Source organism: Oryctolagus cuniculus, chromosome 9 (assembly GCF_964237555.1).
Source record: "Oryctolagus cuniculus chromosome 9, mOryCun1.1, whole genome shotgun sequence".
Taxonomy (NCBI): domain Eukaryota; kingdom Metazoa; phylum Chordata; class Mammalia; order Lagomorpha; family Leporidae; genus Oryctolagus; species Oryctolagus cuniculus.
The window spans coordinates 76679307-76695397 of NC_091440.1; the positions used below are offsets into that span (position 1 = coordinate 76679307).

At 37.5% G+C, this 16091-nt stretch overlaps 1 protein-coding gene across 8 annotated transcripts in view; it reads right to left on the reverse strand.

Moving 5' to 3' along the window:
* LOC127487168 (phosphatidylinositol 3,4,5-trisphosphate 3-phosphatase TPTE2) overlaps window positions 1-15914 on the reverse strand; it is a 94851-nt gene extending 78937 nt beyond the window's left edge. Inside the window, exons 1-6 of one of the 8 annotated variants that reach the window (XM_070048991.1) lie at window positions 15288-15914; window positions 11712-11768; window positions 7503-7556; window positions 4041-4094; window positions 644-697; window positions 56-109 (exon numbers count right to left, since the gene is read on the reverse strand). In XM_070048991.1, the coding sequence (XP_069905092.1) occupies window positions 56-109; window positions 644-697; window positions 4041-4094; window positions 7503-7556; window positions 11712-11768; window positions 15288-15307 (293 nt within the window). In that variant the 5' untranslated portion in view covers window positions 15308-15914. Of the gene's footprint in view, window positions 1-55; window positions 110-643; window positions 698-4040; window positions 4095-7502; window positions 8833-11711 lie in introns of those variants that run through there. The other 7 variants (XM_070048995.1, XM_070048990.1, XM_070048998.1 and 4 more) reach the window with 7 other exon arrangements.
* Window positions 15915-16091: the final 177 nt, after the last annotated feature.

The following is a 16091-nucleotide window of genomic DNA, read 5'->3' on the forward strand; positions in this document are numbered from 1 at the left end:
TATTTTGGGGGATTCATGTATATATATACACATATTGAATTTGTTTTTCACTCACTTGTCATTGATGGATTCCACAAAAGTAATGGATGTTGATTCCTTTGGCTGTGAGCTAAGGGAATATAAAGATACAAAGTCAGAAATCACACAAGATTTTATCTTAACATTTTTGCTCAAATAACTACAGTTATTCTGGACATGAACTGGTTGATCTCCAGATGGTCATGTTACACTGGTGTGTATTTCTATTAGAAATGAAACTTTATGGGGGCCAGTGTAGTAGCATAGGTGAAGCTGCCACCTAGGACACTGGCATCTCAGTTGGTGCTTGATCACTACTTGGCTGCTCCAATTCCAACCAAGCTCCTTGCCAAATGTCCCTGGAAAGCAGCAGAAGAAAGTCTAAATGCTTGGGCCATTGCACTCACATAGGTGACCTGAAAGGAGGTTAGGCTTCCTAGCTTTTGCCCAGTCTCATCCCAGCTAATGGGGCCATCTAGCGAGGGAACCTGCAGAGGATAGATCTCTCTGCCCCATCCCTCCTTGTATTTCCATCTTTCAAGTAAGAAATAAAACTTAAAAAAGAAAACACAAATGAAACATCACATGTATGCATATACACATATTGAATTTGTTTTTCACTCACTTGTCATTGATGGATTCCACAAAAGTAATGGATGTTGATTCCTTTGGCTGTGAGCTAAGGGAATATAAAGATACAAAGTCAGAAATCACACAAGATTTTATCTTAACATTTTTGCTCAAATAACTACAGTTATTCTGGACATGAACTGGTTGATCTCCAGATGGTCATGTTGTATCACTGTTTGAACTTGGTGTGTATTTTTATTAGAAATGAAAAATTATGGGCGTCAGTGTAGAGCTATAGGTTAAACTGCCACCTAGGATGCTGCCATCCGATCTGAGCACTTGATCTCCACCTAGCTGCTACACTTCTGATCAAGCCCCCTGCCAATGTGCCTGGGAAATCAGCAGAAGATGGCACAAGTTCTTGCAGCCATTCACCCACATCGGAGACCTGGAAGGAGTCTCTGGCTTCCTGGTTTTTGCCCAGTCTCACACCAGCTATTGGGGCCATCTAGTGAGGGAACCTGCAGAGGACAGATCTCTGTTTTGGCCCCCTCTATATATATATATATAGACAGATCTCTATATTTGGCCTCAAATATAGAAATAAGATAATAAAAAAAAAAACAGAAATAAAACATCAATTCCACTAAGAGGTAGCTACATGCTGTGAAAATCGCAAGGCTTCTGGATTATGTGAAGCTCTTGATTATTACCTAAATTCCAAGGAATGACTCCAACTTAAAACTTTTCTTATGCATTAGTTTTTTATTTGAAAGACAGAATCCCAGAGATGGAGACATTGAGACATCTTCCAGCTACTCGGTTACTCACCAGATGCTTGCAATGGCAGGCCTTAGGCTAGAACAAAGCCTGAAGCCAGGAACTTCATCTGGGTCTCCTATGTGGGTGGCAGGGACTGAATTACTTGCCAGAAGCATTGAGAGGGAGCAGGATCAGAACTGGTACAGCCAGGACTCAAACCATAAGTCTGATATGGGATGCCAGTGTCGCAACTGGTGACTTGACCCAATACATCACAGCACCAGCCCCAACAGCTTTTTGTTTCTCAGCATTTACTTTGAATTCAATTTACTTTTGGTATACATCATTCCATACCACCTATGTTCCCAATTCTCAAGTCTCTCCATCGCCTTCCTACTTTCATACAGGATTCACTTTTCTTCTCCAAACATACAGTCAAGTAATGCAGGCCTAAGCCTGTGGCACCCTCCAATATATATATTTATATATTAAAATAGATTATATATTATATATAATAATATAATTATATTATATAATAACATAATTATATTTTTATATATAAGTTATATATATATATAAATTCAGTTATTTACAGATCCTATACTGAAATGATTTAAATTATGTCAAATATAGTCTATGTTGCTAAGGATACTCCTCATGGTAAGTATTATATATCTTGACTTTTGTTTCTTTTCACGGCTTCTGTGTATATAATGTGTGTGTGTGTGTTTGTGTGTGTGTGCTTCCATGTTCTGAACATAGTTTTAGTATACACATGTATATCTGTGTACACATGTATATCTGGAACAAAATACCATTCTTGTATCAGATCCCAAAGAAAAGAGATTGTTGAAGTGCCTGAGAAAGAATTCAAAAGAATTACAGATGGTCAAAGAGATACAACTGAACACAGACAAATAGTTAAAAAAAAAATTAGAAAACAATGCACAAAATCAATGAGATAGTCAGGAAGGACGTAGACATCCTGAAGAAGAACCAAACAAATCTTGGGGATGAACTCACCAGATCAAATAAAAAATACAGTTGAAAGCCTCAACAACAGACTTGATCAAACAGAAAAAAGAATATCTGAATTTGAATACAGATCATTTGGAATATCATCTCAGTCATCAAACAAAACAAACAAAAAAGTAAAAAGACAGAATGAAGACAGTCTATGAGACCGTTGGGAAACTACCAAACAAATAAATATCCAAGTTATGGGAATCCCTGAGAGAGAACAGAGGATTAATGGACTAGAAAACCTACTCATTGAAATAATGGCTGAAAACATCCCAGGTTCCTTCCATATCTAGAGAAAGATATGGACATGCTAGGATAGAAGGCCCACAGAACCTCAAATAGACATGACTAGAAAAGAACTTCACCATGACATATTCTGTCAAACTCTCTAAAGTACAACACAAAGAATATTAAAATCTGCCAGAGAAAATTATCAAGTGACCTTCACTCGAAACATCATTAGAAGAGTAACCGTGGTTTCAACAGAAACAATACAGGCCAGGAGAAAACAGAAAGATATATTCAAGTTCTGAAAAAAAAAGTCTATCAGAATACTTTGACCAGCTTAGCTATATTTCATGAATGAAGAGATAGATATTCTGAGACAAACAAACATTGAAGAAAGCTGTCTATATCTGAACAGCTTTATAAACAATGCTTAAAGGAGTTCTATAGATAGAAACAAAGAAGAGAAATATACTTTTGCATGGAAATTGCACTTTGTGTATTTGTAATGAATATCTTTGGCCTATGGGAAAAATGACTCAAAATTCATGTTCAGTTTTTCTACAAAGAGACAGACTCCTACCCATTAGCATACTGAACATTTCCTTTGAGCTTTGTCTAGGGGTTACTCAATGTGAATACCAGAAGGAAGAAATATTCCTCTTATGACATACTCCTCTTTAATCCAAATATATACAAAAACCTAGAAAAAGTAGCTACATATGCTACTGTGAGAACACATTAAAGGAGTGTAAAAGACTGTCTCTTGCCATGCTTCCTGCCTACAACTACCAAGTCTTTGCTTGCAAAATGGGTTCTCTTCTCCCTAGGATCACTGTGCATCACACTCACAGGTATTTTGATATTTGCCTAGGTTCTAAATGGTGATAGGCTCTGGTTTCTAGTCTCTAAAGTTCACAAACATACCATGAGTACATATTTTCATTACTTATCAATAGTCCCCTTGAATGTAAATGGCTTCAACTCTCCTGTTAAAAGACAGACTAGCTGAATGGATTAAAATCAAAACCCATCTATTTGCTGCCTATCATAAACATATCTCACCAACTAAGATGCACGCAGACTGAAAGTGAAAGGAGAGAAAAAGATATTCCATGCAATTTTTGATGATTCATGCACACACCCATTCATATACACACACACCACATATACACACACAAATAAATATATGTAATCTGACATAAATGCAACCCTAAAAGACTAGTGTTTAAAGTAATAGTTATTTCACTCTGGATATACTGCTGTTTTAAGAGTCCTGAGCTAATTATTATTGTAACATTAATCCTCATTTTAAATCAAATATACCTACCATGATGTGCACACATGTATTTAAATATTATTCAGTTGACAGGTAGTAACATACCTGTGTCTTTTGGGGGATTCATGTATACAAATACACACTGAGTTTGTATTTCACTCACTTGTCACTGATGGATTCCACATATATACTAGATGTTGATTCTCCTGAGTGTGACCTAAGGGAATATAACGGTATATAATCAGAAGTCACACGAGGTTTTATCTTATTATTTTAGCTCAAATGACTACAGTTACTCTTGACGTGAACACAATAGACCAAATGGGACCTAACAATATCTACAGAAGTTTTCATCCTAAAGTAGCAGAATACACATTCTTCTCAGCAGCGCATGGAACTTTCTCCAGGATTAACTACATACTAGGCCATAAAGCAACTCTCAGCAAATTAAAAAAAAATCAAAATCATACCATGCATCTTCTAAGACCACAATGGAATGAAGCTGGAAATCAGCAACTTGAGAATCTCTAGAGCATATGCAAACACATGGAGTTTGAATAACACGTTCCTGAATGAACAGTGGTTCATAGAAGAAATCAAAAGAGAAATCAAAACTATTCTGGAAATGAAGATGACAACACTTAGCAAAACTTATGGGATACAGCAAAAGCAGTGTTAAGAGCAAAGTTTATAGCAATAGGTGCCTACATCAAGGAATTGGAAAGGCACCAAAATAAATGACCTATCATTGCAACTCAAGGATCTAGAAAAATGACAGCAAAGCAAACCCAAAGCTAGTAGGAGAAAAGAAATAATTCAAATTAGAGAGAAATCAACAAAATTGAATTCAAAAAACAATACAAAAGATCAGCAAAATGAAGACTGGTTTTTTGAAAAAACAAACAGAATTGAAACATCATCAGACATTACCACAAAGAGTTGTATACCAGCAAACAGGGAAATCTATCAGAAATGGATTGATTCCTGGACACATACAACCTCCCTAAATTGAGCCATGAAGACACAGAAAACCTAAACAGACCCATAACCAAGACAGAAATTGAATCAGTAATAAATGCCCTCCCAACAAAGAAAAGCCCAGGACTAGATGGATTCACTGCTGAATTCTACCAGTCATTTAAAGAAGAACTAACTAAAACTCTTCTCAAGTTATTCAAAACAATTGAAAGAGAGGGAATCCTCCCAAATTCTATGAAGCCAGCATCACCTTAATTTCTAAACCTGAAAAAGATTAATAGAGAAAGAGAATACAGACCAATTTTCCTGATGATCATAGTCGCAAAAAGCCTCAACAAAATTCTAGCCAATAGAATCCAACAACACACCAGAAAGATCACCCACCCAGACCAAGTGGGATTTTCCCTGGTATGCAGGGATGGTTCAACATTTGCAAATCTATATGTGATGCACTACATTAACAAACTGCTGAAGAAAAACCATATGGTTATCTCAATAGATGCAGAGAAAGCATTTGATAAAATACAAGTCTTTGATAGTTAAAACCCTCAGCAAACTGGACATAGAAGGAACATTCCTCAACAAAATCATGGCAATTTATGACAAACCCACAGCCAGCATCATACTGAATGCGGAAATGTTGGAAGCATTCCCACTGAGATCTGGTACCAGATGGGGATGCCCACTCTCAGCATTGCTATTTGATATAGTACTGGAAGTTTTAGCCAGAGCCATTAGGCAAGAAAAAAAATCAAAGGGGTATAAATTGGGAAGGAAGAAGTCAAACTATCCCTCTTTGCAGATGATATGATTCTTTATTTAAGGGATCCAAAGAACTCCACCAAGAGACTATTGGAACTCACTGAAGAGTTTGGTAAAGCACCAGGATATAAAATCAGTACACAAAAATCAGGAGCCTTTGTACACACAGGCAATGCCACAGCTGAGAAAGAACTTCTAAGATCAATCACATCACCACAGCTACAAAATCAAATACCTTGGAATAAACTTAACCAAGGATGTCCGAGGTATCTATAATTAGAATTACAAAACTTTAAAGAAATAGAAAAAGGTACAAAAAATGGAAAAATCTTCCATGTTCATAGATTGGTAGAATTAATGTCATCAAAATGTCCATTCTTCCAAAAGCAATTTACTGATTCAATGCAATACTAATCAAAATACCACAGACATTCTTCCCAGATGCAGAAAAAAAAATGAATCTGAAATTCATATGGAGGCACAGGACATCTAAATAGCTAAAGCAATCTTATACAACAAAAACAGAGCTGGAGGCATCACAATATCTGGTTTTAAGACATAATACAGGGCAGTTATAATCAAAACAGCCTGGCACCGGTACAGAAACAGATGGATAGACCAATGGAACAATTAGAAACACCAGAAACAATCCAAAGATCTACAACCAACAGATTTCTCATCAGAGACCCTAAAAGCTAAGAGAGAATAGTGAGATATAGTCCAAGAATAAAAGAAAAAATTGTCTTCAGAATAGTGAACCCTGCAAAGCTCTCATTTATGAATGAAGGTGTAATAAAGACCTTCCATAAAAAACAAATTGAAAGAATTTGTCACCACCAACCCAGCCTTACAAGAGATGCTTAAGGATGTGCTGCACACAGAAACACAGAAACATAGTTATCACTATGAAAGAAGGTAAAGGCAGAAAACCTCTCAGTAAAAGTACAAAGGAAATACAAAATAAAAAATAGGAATGTTTATGGAAAGATGGTAGGGCAAAGTTGTTATTTATCAGTAGTCTCCTTGAATATAAATGGCCTATCTATCCAGGTAAATGACAGAGACTGGTTCAATGGATTAAAAAAGAAAACCCATCTGGGGCCAGTGCCATGGCTCACTTGGTTAATCCTCCACCTGTGGTGCTGGCATCCCATTTGGGTGCCAGTTCTAGTCCTGGTTGCTGCTCTTCCAGTCCAGCTCTCTGCTATGGCCTGGGAGGGCATTGGAGGATGGCCCAAGTGTTTAGGCCCCTGCACCCACATGGGAGACTGGGAAGAAGCCCCTGGCTCCTGGCTTCAGATTGGCACAGTGTCATAGCGGCCATTTGTGGAGTGAACCAATGGAAGGAAGACATCTCTCTCTCTCTCTCTCTCTCTCTCTCTCTCACTGTCTATAACTCTACCTGTCAAATAAAAAAAAAAAGAAAAAAAAAGAAAACCCATCTATTTGCTGCCTACAAGAAACACATCTCACCAACAAGATACACGCAGGCTGAAAATGAAAGGAGGGAAAAGATATTCCATGTGCTTTTTGATGATTATTCATGTAGACACCCATACATATGCAAACACACCACATATACACACACAGATAAATGTATATAATCTGACATAAATGCAAACCTGAAAGACAAGGGGAAATAGTTATTTCCTTAATAACAATTATATACTTATTTAAGAGTTCTGAGACAGTCATTGTCACATGAGGCCTCATTTTTAGTTTTCAAAAATATCTACCATGTCCAAATTAATGATATTCACATGTGTATTTTTATATCAATCAGTTCACAGGTAGTACCTTAATTTTAAGTATTGTGTATTATTACCTGTGTCTTTTGGGGGATTCATGTATACATATACACATATTGAATTTGTTTTTCACTCACTTGTCATTGATGGATTCCACATAAGTAATGGATGTCGATTCTTTTGGCTGTGAGCTAAGGGAATATAAAGATACAAAGTCAGAAATCACACAATATTTTATGTTATTATTTTTGCTCACATGACTACATTTATTATGGACATGAACTGGTCGATCTCCAGATGGCCATATTATATCACTGCACATGGTTTGTATTTTTATTAGAAATGAAGCTTTATGAGGGCCAATGCAGTGGCATTGATTAAGCTGCCATCTAGGATCCTGGCATCAGATCTGGGCACTCAATCTCTCCTTGGCTGGTCCACTTCCAATCAAGCTCCTTGCACAATGTGCCTGGGATATCAGAGGAAGTTGGTCTAAGTCTTGGGTCCATGTACCCACATGAGAGACCTGAAAGGAGGTTCTGGCTTCCTGGCTTTAGGGACCATCTAGGGAATGAATCTGCAGATGACAGATATCTCTGTCTTGTCCCCTTCATCAGTACTTCTACCTTTCAAATAAATAAAATTTTTTTAAAAATCAGAAATGAAACATTACATCCCACTAAGGGATAGCTATGTCCTGTGAAAATAGCAAGGCTTCTAAATTCCTAGGAGTGACTGTAGTCTTAAAACTTTTCTTAAAGATTAGTTTGTTCATTTGAAAGACAGAATCCTAGAGAGGGAGACATAGAGAGATCTTCCATCTACTAGTTTACTCCTCAAATGCCTGCAATGACTGGGCCTAGACTAAGCCAAAGCCAGAAGCCAGCTACTTCATCTGGGTCTCCCATGTAGGTGTCAGGGACTCAATTTCTTGGGCCATCTTCTGCTTGCTTCTTGGAAGCACTGGGAGGGAGCAGGATCATTAGCGGTGCAGCCAGTACTCAAACTGTAAGTCTAATATAGGATGCCAGAGTCAAGTGGTGGCTTAACCCACTGCACAAAAACATCACCCCCAACAGCATTTTGTTTCCTCAGCATTTCCTTTGAATTCAATTTACGTTAGGTACACATCACTCCAAACCACCTATATAACAATTCTCAAGTCTCTCAATCGCCTTCCTACTTTCATACAGATTTCACTTTCCTTCTCTGAACATACAGCCAAGTAACTGCAGGCCTGAGCCTGCAGCACTCTCCAAAATAACACTGGGTTGGGGCCACCAAACTCATATAGTGACGGAGCACTGGAGTATGAGAGACACATCCAGGTTCCATTAGTTCTGATCATTTCTGCTAAGGAAGTCACTGTTTCCTGTCCATTATTTTCTTTTTTGCTTCCCATAGATTTCTTTCATTCTGTGGCTCAATGCAGTAGAGACAATAAATGGAAAGCTTTAGTTTTATATATATATATATATATATATATATATATATATATATATATTTACAGATCTGTAAGTTATTTACAGATCTTATTGTGAGAAGATTTAGATTATGTCTAATAGAGTCTAAGTTGCTAAGGATACTTCTCCCAGTAAATATTATATATCTTGACCTCTATTTCTTTTCATGGCTTCTGTGTATATTGTGTCTGTGTGTGTACATGTATGCTTTGGACAGATGTTTGAATATCAACATGTATATATATTAACATGTGTATAAATATAGCTATGTACACAAATTTATTTCAAAAATTTCATATAAAGTGTACATTACATTTTAATTATATTTTCACATTAATTATTTGAAATGCTCAAAGACACATTTATGTCTGTGTGCACATGTATGTCTGGAACAAAATACCATTCTTGTATTAGGTTCCAAAGAAGAGAGATTGATGAAATTCCTGGAAAAGTATTCAAAAGAATGATTATATGGTGGTCAAAGAGATACAACTGAACACAGATAAATAGCTAAACAAAATCAGAAAACAATGCACAAAATCAATGAGATATTCAGGAAGGAGATAGACATCCTAAAGAAGAACCAAACAAATCTTGGGGATGAACTCACCAGATCAAATAAAAAATACAGTTGATGTTGAAATCTTTACTTAGTACATACTAAATTGATCTTCTGTATATAAAGATAATTGAAAATGAATCTTGATGAAGAATGGGATGGGAGAGGGAGTGGGATATGGGATGATTGTGGGTAGGAGGGTGATTACGGGGGGGAAAAACCACTATAATCCAAAAGTTGTACTTTGGAAATTTATATTTATCTAATAAAAATTGAAAAATACAGTTGAAAGCCTCAACAACAGACTTGATCAAACAGAAAAAAGAATATCTGAATTTGAATACAGATCATTTGGAATATCATCTCAGTCATCAAACAAAACAAACAAAAAAGTAAAAAGACAGAATGAAGACAGTCTATGAGACTGTTGGGAAACTACCAAACAAATAAATATCCAAGTTATGGGAATCCCTGAGAGAGAACAGAGGATTAATGGACTAGAAAACCTACTCATTGAAATAATGGCTGAAAACATCCCAGGTTCCTTCCATACCTAGAGAAAGATATGGACATGCTAGGATAGAAGGCCCACAGAACCTCAAATAGACATGACTAGAAAAGAACTTCACCATGACATATTCTGTCAAACTCTCTAAAGTACAACACAAAGAATATTAAAATCTGCCAGAGAAAATTATCAAGTGACCTTCACTCGAAACATCATTAGAAGAGTAACCGTGGTTTCAACAGAAACAATACAGGCCAGGAGAAAACAGAAAGATATAGTCAAGTTCTGAAAAAAAAGTCTATCAGAATACTTTGACCAGCTTAGCTATATTTCATGAATGAAGAGATATATTCTGAGACAAACAAACATTGAAGAAAGCTGTCTATATCTGAACAGCTTTATAAACAATGCTTAAAGGAGTTCTATAGATAGAAACAAAGAAGAGAAATATACTTTTGCATGGAAATTGCAAAAGTATATTTAAAAATTATTTATTATTTAAAATATTAAATTAAATATTAATTAAAATATTTATTATTTAAAAATTTCAGATGAAATCAGTACAGTTATTCTAGATACAAATGGATTTTTACTCGTATGTTTGAGGGTCCATCCAAAAGTTTGTGGAAGTGTGTCTGGCATGGATTATGGGTATCTTGAGGCTTTGGGACATTCCTAGGGTCTGTTAGTTTTATTTTTCTGTGCTTAGGGCTCCTCTTCTCTGTGCTCAATTTTACCTTCTCCTTAGTGCAAACAGGATTCCTCCTCAATTCCTTTTTGTTATAGAATGAATATTGTCCCCCGAATTTGATTGTTTCTATCCTTAGCCTGGTAACTCACAATGTGAGCTGATGTGCTAATAGGCTCACTCCTTTTTGTCCAAAGTAAAAAAGTTTTATATGGTGGAAATTAAGTTCTTAGGCCTATAAAGTAAATATTCATGCCTCAAGACTTTTTGAAAATTTTATTAACTGTAACAATTTCATTATCTATGGGTTTAATGATATTAAAACACACGTACACAGCATACACTGACCAAATCAGGGTAATTAGCATTTTCATCTCATTATTCTTTCATTATGTTTGGAGATGCTGAGGTTCTCTCTTCCAGTTCTTTGTGAAATATGTAATAGGCTATCGTCACCCCACTGTGCTGTGGAACTCTAGGACTTTCTCCTTCTAACTTTCTTTCGATACCCATTGTGCAGCCACTCTCTGTAACTACCTCCTAGACCTCTTCAAGTTCTAAGTACCTATACCTCTTGTCCCATCTGATTTCCTGCTTTAACAGCCTCCCTCTCACCATCTCCTTGATTAAACCCATCATGGTTGCCTTTCCTGCTCCATAGATAGGGTTGACTCACTGCAGGCTAGAAGCAAGAGTTCCACCCAGTGTGATGGTGGGTTTGGGCTGAGTGGATTAGCCTCACGTGGTGGCAGTGCCCTGGAGCATGAGGGATTAATCCTGGGAAGATTAGCTCCTTTCTTTGCACTGAGGCCTCCTGTGCTCCCTGCCTACATCTACCAAGTGCTTGCTTCCAAAATGGGTTCTCTTCTCCCTTGTGTCACTGTGCATCTCACACACAGGTATTCTGATAGTTGCCTGGGTTCTGAATTGTGATAGGCTCAGGTTTCTGGTTTCTGAGGTACACAAACATATCATGAGTACATATTTTCTGACCTGGCTCACTTTTTTACATCTAGGTAGAAAACACAAACAGGTTACACGCAGACACTGACAGGCTGTAAATTAACTGTGTGTTGTCATAACGACTCCAAAATGGTTTCCCATGCAGATAACAGAAAACAAACTCACCTATTATTGACATTCTGGTTAGGGACAACCAAAATGTCTGTCAACGGATTATCATCCCTGTGAAAACAAACGGAAAAAAAAAAAAAAACCATCAGACAATTTGGATGAAATGATGCTCTTTCCAGACAGGAGTTTCAGGGAACAAAGAATAAGTCATACATGCGAAAGCCTAGAGACACATGATGGGAACTAAAGCCACAGTTTAGGATCATGGCAGCGAGACCTGTAAGCCTGCCTCAAAATACGCTTGTGTGTGTATGTGAGGGGGCGTGTGTCCTTGTGAATGTAATTATTTACTAGAAATAGAAGGAAGCAAGGGGAAGCACCAATGTGATGGTTAAGATTCCTTCCCCACATTCTGTTCTCTGTCTCGTTCTGGTCAATGTCAGAGAACTTTGGGAAGTGAGAGGGAAATGACAGTGTAGGGATGGGGAAATCCATCTGGATAAAAGTGGACGTAAGGTTACAAATAAAGGGGTGGGGAAAATGCTGGAACAATGACAGTTGAATGGCAAAAATTAGTCCCTGGTGGCCATTTGGTTAGCCTGAAGCCAGTAATGTAGGTCAGCATCTACCTAAACTATAAGATTGTATAAACTGAAGAGAGAGCATGAGATCAGAATGATTATTTTTCTTTGTACTTTGTTTCTAGTATACCTTATTTTTTAGAGAAAATTTATTTGTGGAAAAATTAAAGTACTGAAAGTTTCCATATACTGATTATACTCATTCTGTCTCAGACAGTTTCTTCTATTCCTAACACCTTATATTCTTGTGGTACACTTGCTAATATACCAAATAAAACCCATAGTTGAGGTCCATTCATTGTATTGCACAGTTCTATGTGTTTTGCTAAATGCATGGTGTCATGGTCCATCATTACAGCATAAATTTCCCTGCCCTAAAACTTCCCTGTCTCCTACCTATTCATTCCTCTACTCATCCACCAGTGCCTGACAACTACTGCTCATTTTTCCTGTCTCTATACCTTTCTAGAATGTCATATAGCTAGAATCATATAGTAAGTAGCCTTGTCATATTGGCTTCTTTAACTTAACCATATGCATTCAAGGTTTCAGCAAGCTTTGTCATGGCTACATGGTTCAAATATTTTTAGTGCTGACAAATATGCCATTTTATGTACATGCTGGTTTGTTTATACACTCCTCTATCGAAGGATATGTTGGTTGCTTCCAATTCTTAATAATTATGAATAAAGCTGCTAGAAATATCTGTATGTCAGTTTCCATGTGGACATAACTTTCAAGCCAATTGAGTAAATACTTAAGGGTGCATTTTCTGGGTTGTATAGTGAGACTATGTTTGGCTTTGCAAGAAACTGTCAAACTGTTTTGGAAGGTGGCTGCATATTCTTGCATTCCCACCAGCAATGAATGAGGGTTCCCACTGCTCCACATCCTTGCCAGTATTTGGTATTTTCAGTATATTGGTATATTTCAGTATTTTGGCATATTTCAGGGATTTTAGCCCTTCTAATAGACATTTTTTTAGTATCTTATCGTGTTAATTTGCAATTCTCTACCACTGTATGACTGTGAGCATGTTTTGATATGCTTAAGGACTGTCTGTATATCTTCAGGGTGAGGTGTCTGGTCAAAGGATTGTTATGTTTTCCCACAAAAATCATTCCTTAAGAACAGGTCTTCAAAGAAGGAGGTACCTTTCTCTGAAGGGAGGAGAGAACCTCCACTTTGAATATGACCTTGTCTAAACAAGATAAGAGTCGGTGAACTCAAAAGGCTTCCATAGCCTTGGAAACTCATGACTGTTGCATAGGGAGATTACTGATGCCATAAACAGGAGTGTCAATTTGTAAAGTCAACAACAGGAGTCACTGTGCACTTACTCCTCATGTAGGATCTCTGTCCTTAATGTGCTGTACATTGAGACTTAATGCTATAATGAGTACTCAAACAGTATATTTTGCTTTGTGTTTCTATGGGGGTGCAAACTGTTGAAATCTTTACTTAATGTATACTAAACTTATCTTCTGTAAAAAAAAAAAAAAGAAGAAGAAGAAATTATTAATTCCCAACTTGACTCTCGCTGGGATTAAACATGACAATAGGTCTGATCTGATTTCATCATCATTTAAAAAATCATCTATTAGTTTTCACTTTATGTTTGTGTGGGAGCTAACTGTTGAAATCTTTACTTAATGTACACTAAACTGATCTTCTGTATATAAAGAGAATCGAAAATGAATCCTCATGTGAATGGAAGGGGAGAGGGAGTGGGAAAGGGGAGGGATGCGGGTGGGAGAGATGTTATGGGGGGGAAGCCATTGTAATCCATAAGCCGTACTTTGGAAATTTATATTCATTAAATAAAAGTTAAAAAAAAAAAAGAAAAAGGACTTGGATATCAAGAATTCCAAACTGAAAGAGAAATATGTGACAACATGCTGTGGATTTGTACTTAACAATGGAGAGTTTAGATTAATTATAGCGTTAAAGTCAGAAACAAACTCTACAATAAAAATGTTTTGGTAATTGTTAAATAAATCATTCCTTTATCATTACTTAATGGCCCTTGTTACAAATGACAATTTCCTTACTTTGAACTCTGCCTTTTCTGAAATTAATACAGCCATTCTTGCTTTTTCAAAATTAGTGTTAGCACGAAATGGCTTCCTCTATTCTCTCATTTTTATTCCACTTGTGTCTTTATACGTAAAGTAGGTTTCTTGCAAACACTATTTGGTTGGATATTATTTGTGATCGTTTCTATCTGACCCTATCCTTTAGTAATGTTGTATTAGGTTAGTTACATTTAAAGTGACTTTAATACAGTGATATTAATCGGTGACTTTTTCATACTTCTCTGAGTTCACTGTATAAAAGTCCTTTAACCCCTTTACCCACATGGGAGACCTAGAAGAAGCTCCTGGCTCCTAGCTTCAGCCTTGCCCAACCCTGGTCCTTGGGCCCATTTGGGGAGATGGCCAGGGGATGGAAGCACTCTCTATTTCTCTTCTCTGTAAAATAAACAAAGAAATCAGCCGGCACCGTGGCTCACTAGGCTAATCCTCCGCCTGTGGCGCCGGCACCCAGGTTCTAGTCCCGGTTGGCATGCCGGTTCTGTCCCGGTTGCTCCTCTTCCAGTCCAGCTCTCTGCTGTGGCCCAGGAAGGCAGTGTAGGATGGCCCAAGTCCTTGGGCCCTGCACCCACATGGGAGACCAGGAACTTTGGGGGACATCGCTGTGGTGTAGCGGGTAAACCCCAGTCTGCAGTGCCAGGCCTCTCACATGGGTGCTGGTCGTGGCTTAGCTGCTGCACTTCTGATCCAGCTTTCTGCTGGTGCACCTAAGAGGGCAGCAGAGGACTCCTGCACCCACATGGGAAACCTAGAGGGAGCTCCTGGCTCTTTAGTTCATACTGGCCCAGTTCCAGCCATTGCAGCCATTTGGGAAGTGGACCAGCATTTGCAAGGCCTCTCTCTCTCTGTCTCTATCTCTGTCTCTGTCTCTGTCTCTCTCTCTACCTACCTACCTACCTCTCTAACACTTTCACATGAATAAAAATAATTCTTTTAAAGAATTTGTTTGAACTCACCATTCATTAGGGTCTTCCATAGTGACAGAGTTCAGTTTACCCTGGTTTGGGCTAAGAGATTATAAAGCAAAAGTACACAATCAGAAAGGATGCTGATTTTAAGCTAAGTTTTTCAGATGAAATCAGTACAGTTATTCTAGATACAAATGGATTTTTACTCATATGTTTGGGGGTCCTTCCAAAAGTTTGTGGAAATTAAATAAGAACGTAAGTACTTTAGTGCAAAATAATTTTATTTTTATTTATTAATGATGTTGATTCATCCATGTGTGACCTATTATAAACTTACTTTGTTGGATCCGAGAGCTATAGGTACTCATAAACTAGGTGGTCTTTAGTCACTACTTAAACCCAGTGTTGATGTTATTAGGAACACGACTTCATATTTCAGGTATAAACTTCTTAGTGATATGAACTTAGTAATGCTCTAGATATAATTAAAACTATTATTAACTTAGTCCCAGAGAGAGATAGCCCTTTGTGGTGTCACTTCCTTCAACTCAACTTCAATTTGTAGGGACACATCACTCTCACCTCACCTAAATTCTTGATTCTCAAGTCTCACCTTCACCTCCTTACTTTCACCCATGTTTGTGGTTCTTGTCCATGAGATATGGTCAGGTAGCTGCAGAGTCTGAGTCAGGGTTCATTCATCCAATAGTGTGTCTGGCATGGGTTATGGGTGTCTTGAGGCTTTGGGACATTTCTAGGGTCTGTTAGTTTTATTTTTCTGTGCTTAGGGCTCCTCTTCTCTGTGCTCAATTTTACCTTCTCCTTAGTGCAAACAGGATTCCTCCTCAATTC